The sequence below is a fragment of the Grus americana genome, chromosome 7, assembly GCF_028858705.1.
Source record: "Grus americana isolate bGruAme1 chromosome 7, bGruAme1.mat, whole genome shotgun sequence".
In the NCBI taxonomy this organism is placed as follows: Eukaryota; Metazoa; Chordata; class Aves; order Gruiformes; family Gruidae; genus Grus; species Grus americana.
In genome coordinates, this window is record NC_072858.1 from 34,978,152 (window position 1) to 34,994,225 (window position 16,074).

Here is a 16,074-nt window from a genome sequence, read left to right on the forward strand (position 1 = left end):
CAGGAGGCGCGGCCACCTCCTTACGGCGGGGCGGTGGCTGCAGCCCCCCCCCCCCAGCACACTGTCCCCGGGCCCGCCTGGCACAGAAGGGAGCCCCGAGGGAGCCCCGAGAGCGCCCGGCCGCGCCGCCGGGGTGAAGGACCGGGCCAGGTTCGCCTCTCCGCCCGCCGGGCACGGAGCCGCCTCCACACGCCCGCCGCCCCCCGCCCCAGCCGCGCCCGGCCCGCCAGGGCGCATGCGTGCAGCCGCCGAGCCAATGAGGGGGCGGGGCTGCGGCCATTCGGGCCTGTCTGGCTGAGGGGACGCGCCGCCGCGATGGTTTCCTGGATGATTTCGCGGGTCGTCGTGTGAGTGCTGGGCTGGGGGGAACAGGCAGAGCTGGCCCTCGGGGGCCGCGGAGCGGCTCGTCGCCCGCGGCGTGGGTGGTTCCGGGGCTTCCCTCGGCGGGGCTGGGCTGAGGGTAGTGGTGGGAGGGAGGCGCCCCCCCTCTCCTCCTTCCCCCTGTCCCTCTCAGCGGGTGCCCCGCGCGGCCGTTAAGCTGCCGTTGGGCCGCGTCCGGCCTCGCCGCTCCAGTACGGCACGGCACAGCCTGGCCTCGCCGCTCCCGGCCCAGGTGAGGCAGGGGCCGCGTCGTGCGGGTCCGGGCTGGGCTGCCGGGGCGGCGAGGGGGGCGGGTGTCTGGGCCAGAGCGCCGCCGTGCTTCATCATCCGACGGCTTAGAGGTGCCGTGTTAAAACAAGCCACTCCGCTTTTAGGAATTTAATCACCTCAAAGCGCTCCCCCCTTCCTCGAAAGGAGCGAGGTAGCGGAAGCTCCGGTTCTACCCGAGAGTGACACTTGCCTGGCAGCGGTTGAGCTGTCTGGTGCCTCAGAGGGTTGTTGTGCTCCCAGAAGCGCCCGCAAAACCAGCGCCGGGTTCCTGGTGAGCACAGGTGGGCTCTCCTGGTCGCACCGTGTGTCTCCTGCTGTAAGTGCGTGTTTCCCAGGGCTGTACAGCCAAGGAGCTCAGGCTTCCTGGTACCCGTCACGCATACATTGTGAGCATTGCTTGTAAATTGATCCAAATTAATCTATAAAATCTATTTGATAGCTGTTTTCCTTTTTAACTTGTGGCAGAGCTGAAAGGGCTAGGAGAACGCTTGGGAGTGTGAAATGGGGATCTGTGGTGAATATAGGTCATCAGCTGATGAAGAGAGAGACTGGCAGTGTTATTGCATACTGGTCTTTGTAAAATTGAGTTTTTGTCAACCAAAGGGGCGAACTTTCTCAGGTGAAAAGTATCGTCTTATGTGGTATCCAAGTTCTATTTGAGAAAGAGTAAACTCCAGTGCAACCTCTGGTCATTTCCTTAAGCATTTTACTGTCCCTTCATGAAACTGATGGGATATTTTGCTCATTTGAATAGTATTCCCTAATAAATATTAATATTTGAGCAACTGAGTCTTCCTCATGCTCCTTGCTGAGTATCTCTGTGTCTGTGGGGACCGCAGTGCTTATTGGGTTGCTCAAGCTGAGATTTGCTGTGTGTGGCTCTTTTGCCAGGCAAATGAAGTGAATCTGCTCACGAAGCAGTCCAACAAACATCTGAATTAGTGCAAAGTACGTAGCAGGAGTGTATGACACAAAGCAGGGTCTCATAGGATTTCCCTGTTTTATTGGTGACAAACATCCCCCTTAAGCTATCTGGTGTAATTTCATCTGAAAACTTTATTTGTTGTCAGGAAGCCTTCTCATACTGCCACGTACATTTTCCTGCTGCGATCTGGTCACCTAGATAAGTAGCAGTCCTTCTCCCTCTCCCTGCCGTCCCTGAGACTCGTCAGATAATTGAAACTTGTGAAGTAGGGCATCGTGTTCCAGGATTGGCAAAGGACGACATTGGTTTGGAAGAGAGAGGCTGTGGGAAGAGTTGCTGTTTGTGCCCTCTGTCAATGTGGTCTTCCCATGGGCAATGCACAGCGCTAGAGGGAAGAGGCATACACTTACTTTCTGTGCATCAAATATAGCTGCTGAACCTGTTTCTACTTTGTTGTGTAAAAGCACCAACCAGAGGATTTTTATTTTAACAACAGCTTAGACTGCATTGGTTGATATCAGCGATGCTGAGCACCTCAATTTCTAATGACCAGATTCTTGTGAAGTTAGCAATTCATTTCATGGAAAAAACAACTAAGGGTTGTATTTGCATTTTGAGGATTAAGTCCTCAATGGGCCTAACCAATAGCACAGGGAATGAAGAAAATAGCAACTATTATCCATAAATTCATTGCAAGAGGTAGTAAAGGACAATGTATTATGCAGTTCTATGTAGTTAGGTTTTCTGGTTGCAATTGGTCACTCGTTTGTGTGCCCTAATTTTTGCTAAAAAGGGAGACCTTAATATTATTTATAAATCTTTTCCACCTTCTTGTGTCCTTCTTCCCTAGCTATGGGACTTAACTAGTTTGCAAGTGTTCAGCTTCCCAGGAAGGGGAAAGTGTTCAATGAGAACTTGGACAGCTTCAAGACTATTGTTTAACTTTGCTTAATAAAGCAAAATTCACATGGAAAAAGAAGGTGGGAAGTAGCACAGAAGTCAATGTGGTGTGACATAAGAGGCCTTAATTTCAGTGATCTTGAGACTGTCCTCTGTGTCCTCTTTTCTCAGCGTACATTCTGCTATCTTTCTCTATTTGATCTGTTTTCCTTCCTGGTCTCTTTCCAGACATACCTGTTCCAGTGACTTTGTTTCTCTGAGTTGTGTGTCATGAGTTTGGAAGGCGTATGCTACCTTTTCCTTAAACCCTGTAAGAAAGATGGAAATATTTTTAACTACTATGTCGCTGCTAAGACCTGAGGTTCTCTTACTTAGGTAGTGTTTTAATTTTGGTGTGGTGACTTTCCGTTGTATATGAGAGCTATGGATATCCTGTGCTGTCTGTAGCAAGTCCAGAAAGCCCTGTTGTTGTGTTTGGGCAGCCATCAAGAATACCTGTTTTCTGGATTAGTGATTGGAAGGAGCAGCAGCTGTTTTGGCTGCAGCAGAATTGTCCTCTCCTGACTGACCTACTATTTCAGGGCCAAAAGAGCAGCAAAATGTTAATTTGTAGGTGTGTCACAGTGCCCTCTGCTGACTTGTGACGTGGATGATTTTGGATTTGTTTGGACATGCATGTCCCAAGCAAACTGACTTCTAATTCAGTTGAAGAGTCTGCAATTTGGGGTTAAAGCTTTAAGGAACTAGGGAATGGAGCTAGTGGAGAATTAGAATTCTTAATTGCATATGAATTGTCTTGAAGAGTCATGCACAGGAAACGGGGAGTGGTTCAAATTCAGCACTCCACATAATAATCTTTGGCAAAACTTTGTTTTAATGAAATCTTTTTCCTTTGCTCTAGCAATGCTATTATGCTTAGGCATTTAAACATGTGAACTACCTTGTACTAATTGCATGCCTTCTTTCAGTCAAGAAGCAGAAGTCTTGAAACACATAATTAGAACATCTTTTCATTTCAAAGTTTTGTGTCTGTGGGGTGCTGCTGTAGTAAGTATAGGTCATTATTAACTCAAAAATACACTGGCTATTGCAACAGTATCCAGAATGATTACTGCAGGTTTTTTTCCTTTTTTTCACTACCAAAACCAACAAGAAGGTAGTAATTTCTTTCAGAGTCTCAGAAAACTTCTCCAAGTGGCACACCTTGTCAAGTTCTCAGTCTTTAGTGGTGGGAATAGCTTTTTTAATTTGTGGCTGCCCATCTTGTTAACTTCTAATAGAGACTGTGCGTGACTTTTAGGCTGCTTTGATTGCTCGTTCTTCTCATTTGTAAGGTCTGAGCAATTGTGTACACATCAGTTGCTGAGACAGTGTATTTAATAGTAAACACACTGAGTACTTGTCAGTCACAGCCTGGTATGGATGAGATCAGACTATCCTCTTGTGCCAAGCAAAGATATGAAGCATCCTAAATACAAAGTAGATGGCCATTTTGTTCTTGCAATCTGTTAAAGCAGACTGTATGCTGTAATCTGTTAACTTTTTTTTCCCCTTCTCACTTAAAAATGAAAGTTCCCCCATCTGTGTTGCTTTCCAACACTCTCTCTACCCTCATGTTTAAGTATGTTTTGTTTCCAGTAAAGCTGGTTGGCAGTCATGACTGTTGGAAGGGAGAGTTGTAGCGATCCATAGGAGAATGTATTTCTCTTGGGTACTAGTACTTACTTTTCTGCCTGCTTGTACTTACAATGGCTACCTTCCCCATGCCCATTTTAGAGCCTTACAAGGAGCAAAAGATGTACAAGTAAAAGATGCAGCAAGCATTCCTTGGTTCTAATATTAGATTATAACTGTAACTACATTAAGCTGGACAAAGGCTGTTTGGGGCACACAGGAGGTGACCTGAAGGTAGGTAGTAGTCTTAGTCTCTTTCAGTTTTTGCTGCATTACAGATTGGAGCTGTTTCTTTCATGGTAGTTTCCAAGGCATTCTCTTACTCTACTTTTAATGCTTTTGTTGCTGCTGTTTGGCATTTCCAGGCATCTAGCTGCCCCTAGAATTACTAGACATCTGAGAACAGGTAGCTTAAGCCATAGCTTCTGTATTGATTGCGTTGTTGTCGGGAATATTTGGCTTAGTGTGGTGGTGATGTTTTATGTAACAGTGTATGCTTTGTTTATAAACCCTGATTGTGTCTTGCTCTTGGAATACAAATTTTTTAATTAAAAGCAGTAAGTACAAAAATATTTACCCTCCTCTTTGCTAATCAACATGCTGTCAAACATGTTATCTTGAAACAACTGTAATTCATCAGATGGAATTAAATAACAATACCACCACATGCTGTGTAGAAGGAATAGCTTTATACAGCCTAATCTTCAAGTCAGAAGGGCCATTTGTGGGAGAGTTTCTTCAAGGGTTTGTAGCCTGCTCTTTTCCCGGCAGTTCCAGCTGAAGTACAAAGGATGTTGAGTGCTGTTGGATGCTGAATGCCTTCCAGTATCCTTCCGGTTTAAAGGCCTATAAATCGCTGCTGCATCTGTGGGGAAAAAGGAGTTGCTGTCATAGTGTGAGTGACTGAGATGAAGAGATGTGCTGAAATGTCCGTCTCGCCACGGAACTGCAAAGAGTCAGTCACTGTGTATCAGTTATCCTTGGCACTTCATGCCATGCTTAACCAGATCTCACTGGCCTGTTGCTGGGAGGCGCCATCCTGCCCTTCACCCTCTCCTCGTTCTCCACTTTTCACAGGGTCCAAAAGTTGTGTGACCACGGGGTGAGTCTGGTTGCTTTGTCAGCCCAAATGAAAATCACCATGCTTGAAAGAGGTTAATCTTTCGTTAGTTGCAGCGAGCTGCACGAGCTCATGCTTCTGTTGTGTAGTTGCTAGGTGAGTGCCATGGTGAGAATGAAAAGTTGAAGGACAAAAACAGCGTTGTTTTTGGCATTAGCATATTACCAGACTGGTTAAAATGTACTCTGAAACAACATTCTTCGCTTGCGTGTTGCTGCTTATTCTTTCTTGTAGTGAAACTAGTTCCAGTAATAATGGTGCAGCTGTTCTAATCAAACCAGCTGTCAGATTTTTTTAAAAGATCTTCAATTTTATAGGTTGAAATCTGTAAGCATATGTAAGTTTAGGGATTAAGTGTATTGTCTGTGTGAAAGTTTAAAATAATTTACATAATTGAGCAATGAAATCATCAGAGCACTTCTCTCCAACAGTTCAGCTTCTCAGTTAGGCAATCCTAGTATGTACAGCAAAAAGTGTCTGCTGACTAGACTTGTAATACCTATTCTGTAAGTTCGTGCGATGCAAAATGACTAGCTCTGACAATTTGCTAGAAAGAAGTGTCCCCGCTGCCTACCTGGCACGCCTTTCCTTAAATCAAAGTTTGAAGTTTGCTATGCAGTCTAGCTGCTCTTTTCTCTCCCGTGTTTATGGGATTGTGTAGATGCAGAGCATGTGTGGTCAGTTTTCACAGCCTATATGGCAGGCGGGTGGACTAAAGCTTGCTCAAAACAGATGGAGCACAACTAGAGGCGTGCTGTGGAGGCTGACGTTCTTACTTAATGATCTTGGCATGTACGCTGTTACAAAACGTGCTGAAATCCACATCTGTCCTGTGCATTGTAGATAAAGGAATACCAAGAACTGCATGGTCTGGCACAAAAGGATGTTTCTAATTAAAACAAACAATCTTCGCTCTTGCGTGTTCCACAAATCAGTGTCTGCTTCGACCAAGCATATTTTAGGCTCTTGAGCATTTCTGCAACTTGATGGAATGGCTTGTCTTTCCTGGTTATTTTGTATGTATACCTGACTCCTGATATGCTCATATAAGGCTGAGCGAGAACCCAAGCCAAGTTCTGATTTAAAAAAAAAAAAAAAGTAAGTTGGTTTGGCTCAATATGTTCAATCCTTGATAAGAAATTATTCAAAAAATGTGTAAAAACATGTCTGGCAAAACCCCCTGGTTCTGCCACTTCATGTGTGAAGAGACTTTCTCTAAGCTTTTTGATTTTTTTTGTTCTGCTTTTGAAGTTTTGCAATTTCAAAATGTGTACTATTATGTGAAAGTATTAGGTTTTTAGAGAAGAAAATATTACAGCTGAAAACAATATGATTGTTGTTGTGAAACTTTCAAGTTTTAAAGACCTGCCAAACTAGATTATAACAGCTTACTACTGGACAAATGAGATGTATAGGAGTCTAGGTAGGAAAGATTATTGCAGGTTTTCTTGCTGACCGCTCTGACTTTAAGCATGACTGGCCTTGGTGGCACTGAGTAACCAATCTGATGAGATGCTTTCGGACACGGGGAATAAAACACCCCATAGTGCCTAACTCTGTATTGAGCCTTTTGTCAGCCATCACTGTTACTATCCAGTTCAGTTTATCACTGACAAAATAATAGGGCGTTACTTCTGTTTCTGTTCTGTTTTATAGCTAGTCTGCAAGCATTGACATGGAAGTAGGTTTAACTAGATGAATGTTTTCCCTGTGTTTATCATCTTTGAAATATTGATTTCATATCCTGAAGACAGTTGGAACTTGCATTTGATGTTGAAAACTAAGTGCAATTTCTTTCAAAAGCCTTTAACCCAGTATTCAAATGCAAGGGATTCACAAAGCAGAATTTTTCCTGAAGTGAGAAGTCTGACATAATGCTTTGCTTTCTTCTGCTAATAAAGCTGTTGGAACTTGCAGCGCTTGAAGGGGAAAATCAGAAAACAGTTCGTGCTTGTACCTTCCTACTACTGTCTGGTTTTGTTATTTCTTCCCCCCACCTCGTTTTGTAACTCGTTCATCAAAACCATGGAAAGAAGAGTGAGGAAAATGGTCACTAGCATAGAGATGGCTTGATTAGTTTAGTAACTTTTTTTATTTAACATTACAGTTTAAAGTAATAAGTTAATTCTTTGGCTTTGTGCTCTGACTATTCACTCTTGTCTGCTAATCTTTTTTTCCTAGACTAGGACTTTGTTCTAGAATGCATGGTTTCCCTTATGGCTAAAAGCATGTCTAGTGTTACTCAGTTGAAGTGTATTTACTATTAGACTGTTTCAGAAGCCGGAGAAGCAGCTGACCTAGTCACATTTTTCAGCAGCGAATGGCTTAAAGCTTACTTGGAAGACAATATATCCACGGAAACATAAAATACATGTTTTAAATGACTGCTTTGGCAGTCATTAGTTTGCCATACATGCAATACAAGCAGCGTTGGTTTTACTGTTCTACATATAGAACTTTGAGTGGTAGTTTTTCTTGAATAAAAGTTAATCTTGAATGCTTGAGACAAAACGGAATTTGCATTTGTATAAAGAGGATAATGTGAATAAAGCAAACTACCTTTCATTTGCATTTGGTAAATGACCTTTCTGAAAAGGCACACTTACATTCTCTCTGTATCTTCTGGTTTCTTAGCCTGTTTATACATTACCAATCAAGCACATTTGTGTTAATGTTAATTCTTCCCTCAAAAATGAACCTTTGGTCGATCATCATAGTGTGCGTTATCTGTTTTTAAGAACAAAGCCTACCCCTCAAACTGCTTCATTAATGCATGAGTCTCTAAAGAAAAACCAGTAAATTATTTGGGTTCAGAAGGGAGGAAATAAAGGTATCTTTTAGCATGGTATTTTTGACATGAAGTTTAAGTTACTAATACAACTACGTTAATAAGTTTTTGGTAGAGATTCTGCAAGCTGTCAATTCTTGACTTGGTGTCTAACAGCATATTCAGAGTTATCTAAGTACCAGTTATAACTGAGGAAACACGTATACTCTGGAATGACAAGTCCAGATGCTATCTCAACAGTATCTGCCAAATACAAATTTCATAGGAGAAGTCTCTTCCTGTGTACAATGGGGAAGTTGGGTTTTTGAATGCTCTAAAAGGCTTCAGAAATACTTTTCTGGGTCATAAGATAAACAGAATTTTTGGAAATCAGCGACCTTAAGGCAAAAATTGAGATCTAAATAACCTGATGATCAAAAGCAAAAATCCCAGCTGTCTGGGGAAGAGATAAGACAGGATAATTTTTACTTGAAGAGTTGGTGTTGTGTGGTTATACGTTTTTCTTTGCTCAAATTCTTGTCTTTGTAGCATTTTCTTGGGAGAAGCAGGACCTTGAGGCTGGTCTGTGACAACACCCTTAGGTTCTAGAATGTGTAATGATTAAGTAGGAACTTTCTGGGCCTTTAGATTACGAACTTCACTTTTCTCTCTAAAACCAGCCAGCCAGATTAATATTCCACATGTGCGGCCTGTAGCAGTGTTGGACACTTTTCATTTAAAAAAAATGCAACCCATATGATGAATGTATGGTTACATGCAATGTGGTTTGTCTTTCACTTACAAATGGCTCAAAAATAAAATGTGGTTTTGCTTGGAACAAGCAGAAGCAATTCTTAGTTGGGACCACTCCTATTTTAAATGTTAGTTTCCTATAGCCAAGTTATTTTGATGTTGATGGTGCTGCAAAAATGTTGAGAGAAGATATTCTCTTAGAGCAGCAAGCAATGGCTTGATTCTGAATTTTAACTTGTGAGATTCACCAAAGTCTCTGGCAGACCAAGGTAAGGTGAAAAAGCAAAGTTGATAAGGTAAGAATCCAAGTGGAAATCCATTTTTTGTTAACTATGTGGCAGTCCAAGGTATTAGAGGGAATGAGTCTAGACTGTAAGTGATGGCCGAGGCCAGGGTGGGGGAACTCCAGTGCAGTGGCTAGCTTTTAAAGCCACTTTCCAAAGTTGAAGAAAGCTTTAGATACCAAAAATGGTTGAGAATGAAGATGACTTTATAGTCTTCAGAGAACAAAAATAATATTAGAAGTACTAGATTACTGAACTTCCATAGTTAGTGTCGGATGTGTCAGGTAGCTTTTTCCTTATGCAGCTGCTGAGACAGAGAAAGTATGCTTGAACACTTTAATACAAAAAATTTCTCCCCATGTCATGCAGTTGAGACTTGGATGTCTATATTGTATAATTGTGCACAGGCTTCCCATCATGACTTCCATGCTTGATTGAAGGTAATGTAAGTTAGGGTAAGTATGTCCAAGTTAAGGCTAACAAAGAAAAAGCTGGCCTTGGATCCTTTCAGACAACCAAAAATTTATTTTTCCCATCACTGAAGGAGATCACTGCCACTTAAAATACTGAGTTATCTTGCTTTGGAATTTAGATACATTGAGTGATGCTATTTTAAACATTAAGTATAGTTGCTGTAATGAGAATGTATTTTGGGGGGGGGGGTTTGTTTGTTCTGGAGATGTGGTGTTCATGTATTTTTGACAGCATTTGTTTTAGTTTGTTTCTATCAACTGCAGAACTTTTGTCACTTAATTAGTATTGCTGTTCTTCAGCTATGCTATCTTAGTGCTTCTGTTCCAATTTTGTACTGGATAAAAGATCATCTTCATATGCAAATCTTACCTGGTCATTTTGCCAGGTTTGGGATCTTTGAGACCTGCAAGAGCTGAAGCTTTAGGACTGTTAAATGTGTTAAAAACGTGCAGGAGTTGGCAGTACTGAGATGATAGTATTTGCTTTATGTTAGCTTTGGCTCTCCAAACATCCATCTATCTTTGCTTGTTTCAAAATTTACTGTGGCACGGAGCAGACAAACCTTTGAAAAGAAGTTGCCGCTGCCTTTACATGAGTGAGTTGAAGTTATTGTAATGAACAATTTTTCAGTGTACCAGTTAGATTAAAATGGAACGTGTTTGCAAGGTCTCTTCTGGATTCTTCTGGAGTATCCTTGATACGAAGGGCATCATATTGTTGTACAGAAATTAAGACCTAATTAAAAAATTGTAGGAGCTTCTAAAATTATTTTGAAGGCACTAGACACAAAGCTAAGAGTAGTAAGTAGGTAAATAAGAGAACTGGTAATTTTTTACTTTGGTTTATCAAAGCCAAGAAACTAAGTATGAAATGCATATTTAACTTTCAACCTCATGACAAAATTGAACACCTCATTCTTGAATTTGTAATGTTCCTGTTAATCTTGTTCAGCATCTCATCTGCATCAAATTAGTGATGTCTTTTAGGAGCTCATCAGAAGTATTCTAAATTGAGAGGATTGCATTGCTCATGGAAACTGTGTAGGTTGTAGAACCTCTGAGAGTAGTAAGTGTAAAGAATTCTTTCAAAACACAAGGGAGCTCATAAATGTGTTTCTCTGTCAATCACCTTTATTATGTAAACTCTTTTAAAGCGTAATCACCTAAACCAGTTTATGCTATGTGACAGTTTCTTTGAACATCCATGTAGGTATCAGCTTTCATCTTTAAACTTAAAAAATAATTGTGGTCTTAATTGTGTTCTTGCTCACCTGCTCCATGGAGTAAGCTTATTCATGCATGTACTAATAAAAATAGAAAATAACTGCTGAAAACTATAGTTGATTTGATGTTTTTTAAAAAAAATGAAAAATAACAAATTAGTCAATTGGTCTCTTCTAACTGACATCTTTAATCCAGCTGTCAGTCCTTGGTGATCATTAAAAGAAAAGCACAGTTCAGTACAAGGATGTGTCTTTTTCTTTGAACAAAGTCATACCAGGTTCTCTTACGAGCTGTATGGGTAGATGCAGTCATTCCTAACTGGTGGCTAGTCCTCAGTGTTCGTTGTGCTCCTGCCTGATGACACAGGTGCCTGCTGTGAGGCTACTTTGCTTCCAGTGTTAAACAGTCATAGCAACAGGTGAAATCAGGAACTATTTAAGGTAGATTTGAAGAATGATAAGTTATATGAGATTTAAGTGAGTGTGAGCAGCTTTAGAAATTAATACTTCTCCAGCAGGGATGAAGCTCTTCTACTGAGGTGAGAGCTAGGTGAAAGATTTAAGTTCTCTAATAAGGGTTACTCTGTATTGAAGGCCTTCAGTATTTGCTCTTTATCATGTGGAGGTGTTACTGATGCATCGTTTCAGTTCCTCATTGTGGGTGCTTGGAAGTTATGAGCTCACCTGCTGACTGTTCTGCACACGTGGTGGAGCTTAGTAAGTGTAAACAGGAAATAGTACAGGGATAGTCAGGACGCTGTTACAGTAGTGGTCAAACATGTACATTAAAATAAAGCAATGAATCGGTAGGCATGCAGAGAAGTGACTAAGAGTTTTACAACAATTTTTATTCTTACTATGTTTTCTATCTTGCTTTCCAGTACTAGCTTTTTTGAATTTTCTGTACTACTGGGTTTGGGCCTTTTGACTGTATGTTTTGAAAAGGATTTGAGAGCTGGTGCAGTTTTCTTAGTGGTGTTGGTATCTCCAGGCTTATACCCTTCTGTTAAAATATGCCTAGGCTATGCAGCAGCACAAGAAAAGTTGGTGGGTCCTGGACACAAGTTTTGGACTCCGTCTCCAGACATAGGCATAGAATCTTCTAGTGAGATTGATATGCAATAGCTTCTCCCTAAGTACTTCTGCACTGTGTGATCTATACGTGTACAAGAGGCGAGGAGTTTCCCAGGGTTTATGTACCGGTAATGCCCTGTCACCTCTGAGAAGATAGCGACTGGGACAGCTGTGCAGGTTGTCCGTGTGGAAGACAGTCCCCAGGCTGACTCCTTAGAGAGAATAGCCTGGATTTTGCTTGGGGAGTTGCTCTTTAGCGGTACCTTGTTCCAGACTGCCACAGGCCCGGGAGAGAGGGCTGTTAGGACACACACACAGTAGGTTTGTGGCTGGGAGAGTGGGACTCAGACTTGTGTTAGGGCTGTATTGCTGGCTGAGTGAACTGGCCTAATAGGCTGCAAGCTGTATGTAGGCTGTGAGTTGGCAATTCAAGGTGAATTCTTGCTGAAGGAGGTAGCACATCTAATGTGTGTACAGGTATCAAGTTAATTGTTATTTAAGACTGCTCTCTGACCTTTATTGTCTTATGGAGGGTTTTGTAGTAGCAAGTAGAACGAGTAACAGGCAAGCTAGAAAATGCTATGAAAGTTTCCAGTGCTTTCAATGCTTTTTGAGCATGTGGAGAAAAAAAAATAGGAATTCTTAGGAGGATGCATTTATAGGTGAATTTTGCTTAAGGTAATGGCAGGAAAGGAAAATCGTCATTTTGGACTCAAAGAAATTTCTCTAGCTTTTTTGGTGTGTTCTTTTTAGACTTCTTTCAAGGTTCAGAGAGGGCTGTTTTTCAAGTTGAGAAAACTTGAAGAGTACCTGGCAACAGGTTCCCTATTTTGGGGTAAGTCAAGAAAGTAGTATTCCATAAACACAAATGGCAAGGATACACGTAATGAAGCCTGGAGCTCTGTATTGGAAGAAAGGCCTAATTGTCCCCTATCAGACTGCTTGCAGTTACTATACTTAGGACTTATTAAACAAACATTCCTGACATAGGAAAGTCCCACTTGCTAATGGGACTGGTAGGGAAGTCACTTTCCCCTTAAGACTTTAAGGTGATTTCTTGATTGCTTGAATTGTGTTACTTTTGGTTATGTTGTGCTTTGGAAGAATCTGGCAGGTGCTTTGGAGAATTCCATCTTCCTAAGCTGGAAGGTTAATAGCCGCCTCCTCTGCTCAAGAATGTACTTTAATCAGATCTGTTGGTTCTGGGTATATTCTTTAACTGTTAAGACTTTTTTCTATGGCTTTTGGGGATATTCTCTATATAAGACTGCTATGAAGATTTTGACAGATCTGTTTCTGATCGCATTCCTGCCTTTTGGTAACTGCGATCTGCTAGAGGAGTTGCTGAGTTTAAGGTTTGCTACTGTTAGCAGACGTGTTCTCTTAATAGGATTTATGTGACTTTCCCTGCTCCTTGCCCAAGGCTAGGGGTGAAGGAAAAAATAGGATACAATTTGGTGTGAGGTTCAGGAGCTTATCCTCATGCTCCTCTGTCCCTGTAGCAGCCCAGCATTTTGGTTAAAATGTAATTTAGACACATATTTGTAATTATTCAAATACATAGTCTTTTAATGTAGATTGTTATGGTTGGTGTTGTATATATGAATGTTATCCGGTAGCAAAATGGAACTAAATTCTGTCAGGTGCTGAAGAGACTGACTTTGTTTGGTGCAGTGCCTTTCAAAAATATTCAGGACAAAAATGCCAGGGTGAGCTTTTTTTTGTCTGGACATGTAAAAACCTAGGAGATAGCTGGCTTAGTCCAGAACTTACTACCCCACTGCAACCCTCAGGGGTGTTGGCAGGCATGACTGAGGGTCTTGTTTTTTCTGTTTAATTGCAGGTGTTTGGTTTTTTGTTTGTTTGTTTTTTCCCCTCAATAAGATTCTTAGAGATAGTCCTTATGCCTTATTTTGAGCTTGAGGGTACCACACAGATGCATAGCAGTTATAACTTAGTGCATACCTGATTAGACTTACTGCTTTATAGTGTCGTGTGTCCGTCCCCTCCCTCCCCCCCCCAAAAAAAATCCAAACTGCTTATCTTTTATGGGAGTGACTTACAAGTATGAGTAGCATACAGTCTAAGCAAAAATGCTTATGTTTTTCCAGTGTGTGCTGATTGAAACCTCAGTAGACACATTGTTAAGGAGTATGGCCATATCTTCCTTTTTAAAGCCAAGAACAGCCGAAGACTCAAGCATTGTTCTTCAGACTAGATTTCATTCTGCTATTTAGTTTCCATTAGCAAACTTCCCTTTCAAGAGAAATCTTGCTTACACTAAACCTGCTAACCATAACATGGAATAGTAATTATAGTTTGTATGGAAGCAAAGTAATACTAACAAATCAGACCTAGTTTCTGCATAGATACTGCACTACAGTTAAGGCTTTCATACCACACGCGGAGCTGGGAGACATCTGTGTTACTGTTGGTATTTCCGTGGTGTCTGACTAGCTCTTAGAAAAGCTTGTCTGTGTATATGACAGGAATGGAAGATGCTCCTATCATAACTTGCGGGTAAAGACTAGTATTGGGAAGGGGAACAGGGCATGGTTAGTGAAGTTAGGATGTATATCAAGTATTTATATTCACTTCCATGTTTTTGTGGAGATTGGGAGGATTCTTTTATTCTCTAACCTGCCAAATGCTGTCAAGTGATCCATCAGGATGTAGATGGGTATTTCCACTGTAGATGCACACTTTAACAAATGTCTGGCTCTGTATCAGTCTGTGCCAAGATAGTCAATCAGTGGGTGGACAAATCGGTGTCATCTCTGTTATCAAACTTGTTAAGGAAAGGGAGCTTAGCAAATGGCATTGTCTCCAAAGTATCTCATACTGAACGAGTTTCCTGAATGGCTTTGACTATCAGGGAACACTTGTGGCCCTTGTCTTTCTGCATTTCAGAGGAACAAAAGAATAAAGTGCCAACACTTTGTTTTGGGCAATTCTTTGGCAATGTGAACAGGCCCAAGTCTTAAATGCACTATTGGTTTAATGGCTTGATGTTTTAGGAGTCTGGATGAAAGTAGTCTTTTTGAGCGACTTGGTGGGTTTCATTTGTATTTTTTTTAAACATTACCTTTAGAGTTGTTTATCCAGGTTAAATATGCTCAGTGCCAGAGAAGTGTGTGTACAGGTGACTGGTTTTTTTTCTCCCCAGTTATCAGTTAAATGCAAACTCAGTTGCTGTGTTTCAGAAATGAATTTTTCAAATAGTTGTATCCTTTAAAGCTATTTAAACTGTAAGACTGTAGATTATGTGATAATACAGGCAGTAGGTTATGTTTGTTTTAACAGCTATATGGATACACAAATACATTATTCTATCTGGATTTCAAGGCTTTTTGATATTTTTTCTTTGTCTTTGGATCTTAATCTCCTAGTCTATTTGAGAAACATTTCTCTTTAAATGAGCAAAATGTCTGTAGAGGAAGGGGCCATACCGAAAACGGAATGCTACTTTAATTGCTGAGTACGGCTGAAAAATTGAAATAGGCATACAACTGGCAGTAAAAGTACATTGGATTATCCGTATATCTACTAGTAAAATAAAGAACATCACACTCAGCTGCAATCTGTTTCCATCTGTGGAAACTGGCTTTGGTTTTGTCCGCTACATTAGTGTAGTGTGGTGATATCCATTGTGAAATACAAGCTACACTTTTTAAAAATAACACTTAAGCTTTTAAGTTTGCAAAGCCTCAGAATAATTGGGAGCATCCTTGAAGTGTGTCATACAGTTACTGTAGAAGCATCAGAGGAGGGATGCGCTTACACGTAGGTGTTGCTAACAACTTTGAGACTTTTTGGGGGTATCGATGCAACAGGAAAACTATTAGAAAGTTCTCGGCTGTTGTAGCTATCTATGTCAGTGATACTCATGGTGCCTAGGCTCCCTGCTGCTCCTCTTCTATGTGTCTCTGTTCAGTCAGCTGCAGCAATCCCTCTTTTGCCTGTATACTAATCTATCATGTATAGATTGAGGGTAAAAGTGAATTTGCTGACCTTCAGCTACACTCACTGGTGACAAGTTGGCTTTTCTACTGTTAAATTGCCTGGTAGCTTTCACTATGATTAGATGCCTTTGCCTGCGTGAAGGAGGTAGTGATGCCAGAGTTGGCAGCAGCATCACACCGCACTTAAAATGTCAGCTCTGGCTGTAAGGAGATAAAAACTTCACAGTACTGGTTACTGTTACTACTAGCTAAATGTGCTGATGTTTTT

At 41.3% G+C, this 16,074-nt stretch overlaps 1 protein-coding gene across 1 annotated transcript in view; it reads left to right on the forward strand.

The window, feature by feature from the left end:
* Positions 1–241: 241 nt before the first annotated feature.
* The window catches only part of REEP3 (receptor accessory protein 3), a 41,388-nt gene continuing 25,555 nt past the window's right edge, over positions 242–16,074 (forward strand). The window contains exon 1 of the mRNA XM_054832477.1: positions 242–347. Coding sequence (XP_054688452.1) covers positions 316–347 — 32 coding nt within the window. The 5' untranslated portion in view covers positions 242–315. The remainder of the gene's footprint in view (positions 348–16,074) is intronic.